Raw genomic sequence first — 1479 nt, 5'->3', positions numbered from 1 at the left:
TTTCTATAGTATTTGGATAAGCTACACTGTGTTTTCAGAACTCAATATGTCGCAGGTTGTTTTCAGGTTATTGAAAGATAGCTGACGGCCAAGTGCCGTGGCTCAGGCCTATAATCCTAGCACTCTGGGAGGCCAAGGCTGGTGTATCCCTTGAGCTCAGGAGTTTAAGACCAGCCTGAGCAAGATGGAGACCCCATCGCTACTAAAAATAGAAAAACTAACCAGACATTGTGGGGTGCACCTGTAGTCCCAGCTCCTCAGGAGACTAAGGCAAGAAGGCTGTCTTGAGCCCCAGGAGTCTGGGAAGTTGCTGTGAGCTATGATGTCAGGACATTCTACCCAAGACAACAGAATGAGACTTGGTCTCAAAAAAAAGAAGAGGAAAAAGAAAACTGGTACCTTTTAAGCAGCTCTAATGCTTGGTCTGGGCTCTTTTCGTGTGTTCATGTGCCCTGAGAGAACAGAAGTGACTCTCTGTGATTGGGGCTAGTGGTGAGAGTTAGAGATTCCTCTCGTTCTTCTAGGGATGATGCCTAAATGCTTTTATTCTTCCACAGCTGAACATACTGACCTGCGGAGTCATTGGTTCCTATTCGGTGGTTTTGGCTGTTCACAGTTACTTGTACACAAGCCTTTCTTACATCACTTTGAATATACTCAGGAGAGCACTGAACGAGGAATTTCTCAGCGTTTTCTCTAATGTGCCTTTTCAAACCAATGGTAAGACTCTTGAATCTGAAAACTAGAGTGATGGTCCAATGAGCATTATGGCCTATCTCTGCTAACGAGAGCACTTGGTAACTAGATTGAAAGAAAGTCATCTGGGACTAAAGCAGAAACACACCATGCAGTGATGTGACAGCCCTGTGTTAATGCTAACTTATGATCATCTGAGCTAAGAATTTAAAATTTGAGGGTGATTGAAGTTCATACTTCTAAAAATCTACTAAAGGAATTTTGTTAAGAAATCTAAGCCCAGATTATTTAAGTTTACCTGGTCAGTTCTGTTGGAGAAAAAATGCTGATAGTCAGCCTGGATAGTGGTTAATGCCTGTGATCTCAGCAGTCTAGGAGGATGAGGCAGGAGGATCTCTTGAGCTCAGGAGTTCAAGACCATCCTGAGCAAGAGTGAGACCCCATTTTCTCTTCCTATTAAAAAATAGAAAAACCAGCCAGGCATCATGGTGGGTGCCTGTAGTCTCAGCTACTGGAGATGCTGAGGCAGGAGGATCTCTTGAGCCCAGGAATATGAGGTTGCCATGAGCTAGGCTGAGGCCATGGCACTGCAGTAGACCTGGACCACAGAGCGAGACTCTGTCTCAAAAGAAAACAAACAAAAAAACAAAACAAAAAGAAAGCAAAATGCTGACAGGGAAAATGTGTTACACCTTCCAAGTAGGAGTGGAATGAAGGATAAGAATGATAGCCTGGGGCAGCGCCTGGGGCTCAAAGGAGTAGGGCACCGGCCCCATTATATGG

General features: G+C 44.6%; 1 protein-coding gene across 1 annotated transcript in view; it reads left to right on the top strand.

Annotated features, from left to right (window-relative positions):
- TM7SF3 (transmembrane 7 superfamily member 3) overlaps window positions 1-1479 on the top strand; it is a 40570-nt gene that overhangs the window by 36992 nt on the left and 2099 nt on the right. Inside the window, exon 9 of the mRNA XM_023514710.1 lies at window positions 558-720. Within this exon, the coding sequence (XP_023370478.1) occupies window positions 558-720 (163 nt within the window). The remainder of the gene's footprint in view (window positions 1-557; window positions 721-1479) is intronic.

Source organism: Otolemur garnettii, unplaced genomic scaffold, assembly GCF_000181295.1.
Source record: "Otolemur garnettii isolate 467f Iridium unplaced genomic scaffold, OtoGar3 scaffold00057, whole genome shotgun sequence".
NCBI classification, from domain to species: Eukaryota; Metazoa; Chordata; class Mammalia; order Primates; family Galagidae; genus Otolemur; species Otolemur garnettii.
The sequence above is the reverse complement of the archived record's forward strand: the minus strand, read 5'-3'. Positions and strand labels throughout refer to the sequence as shown.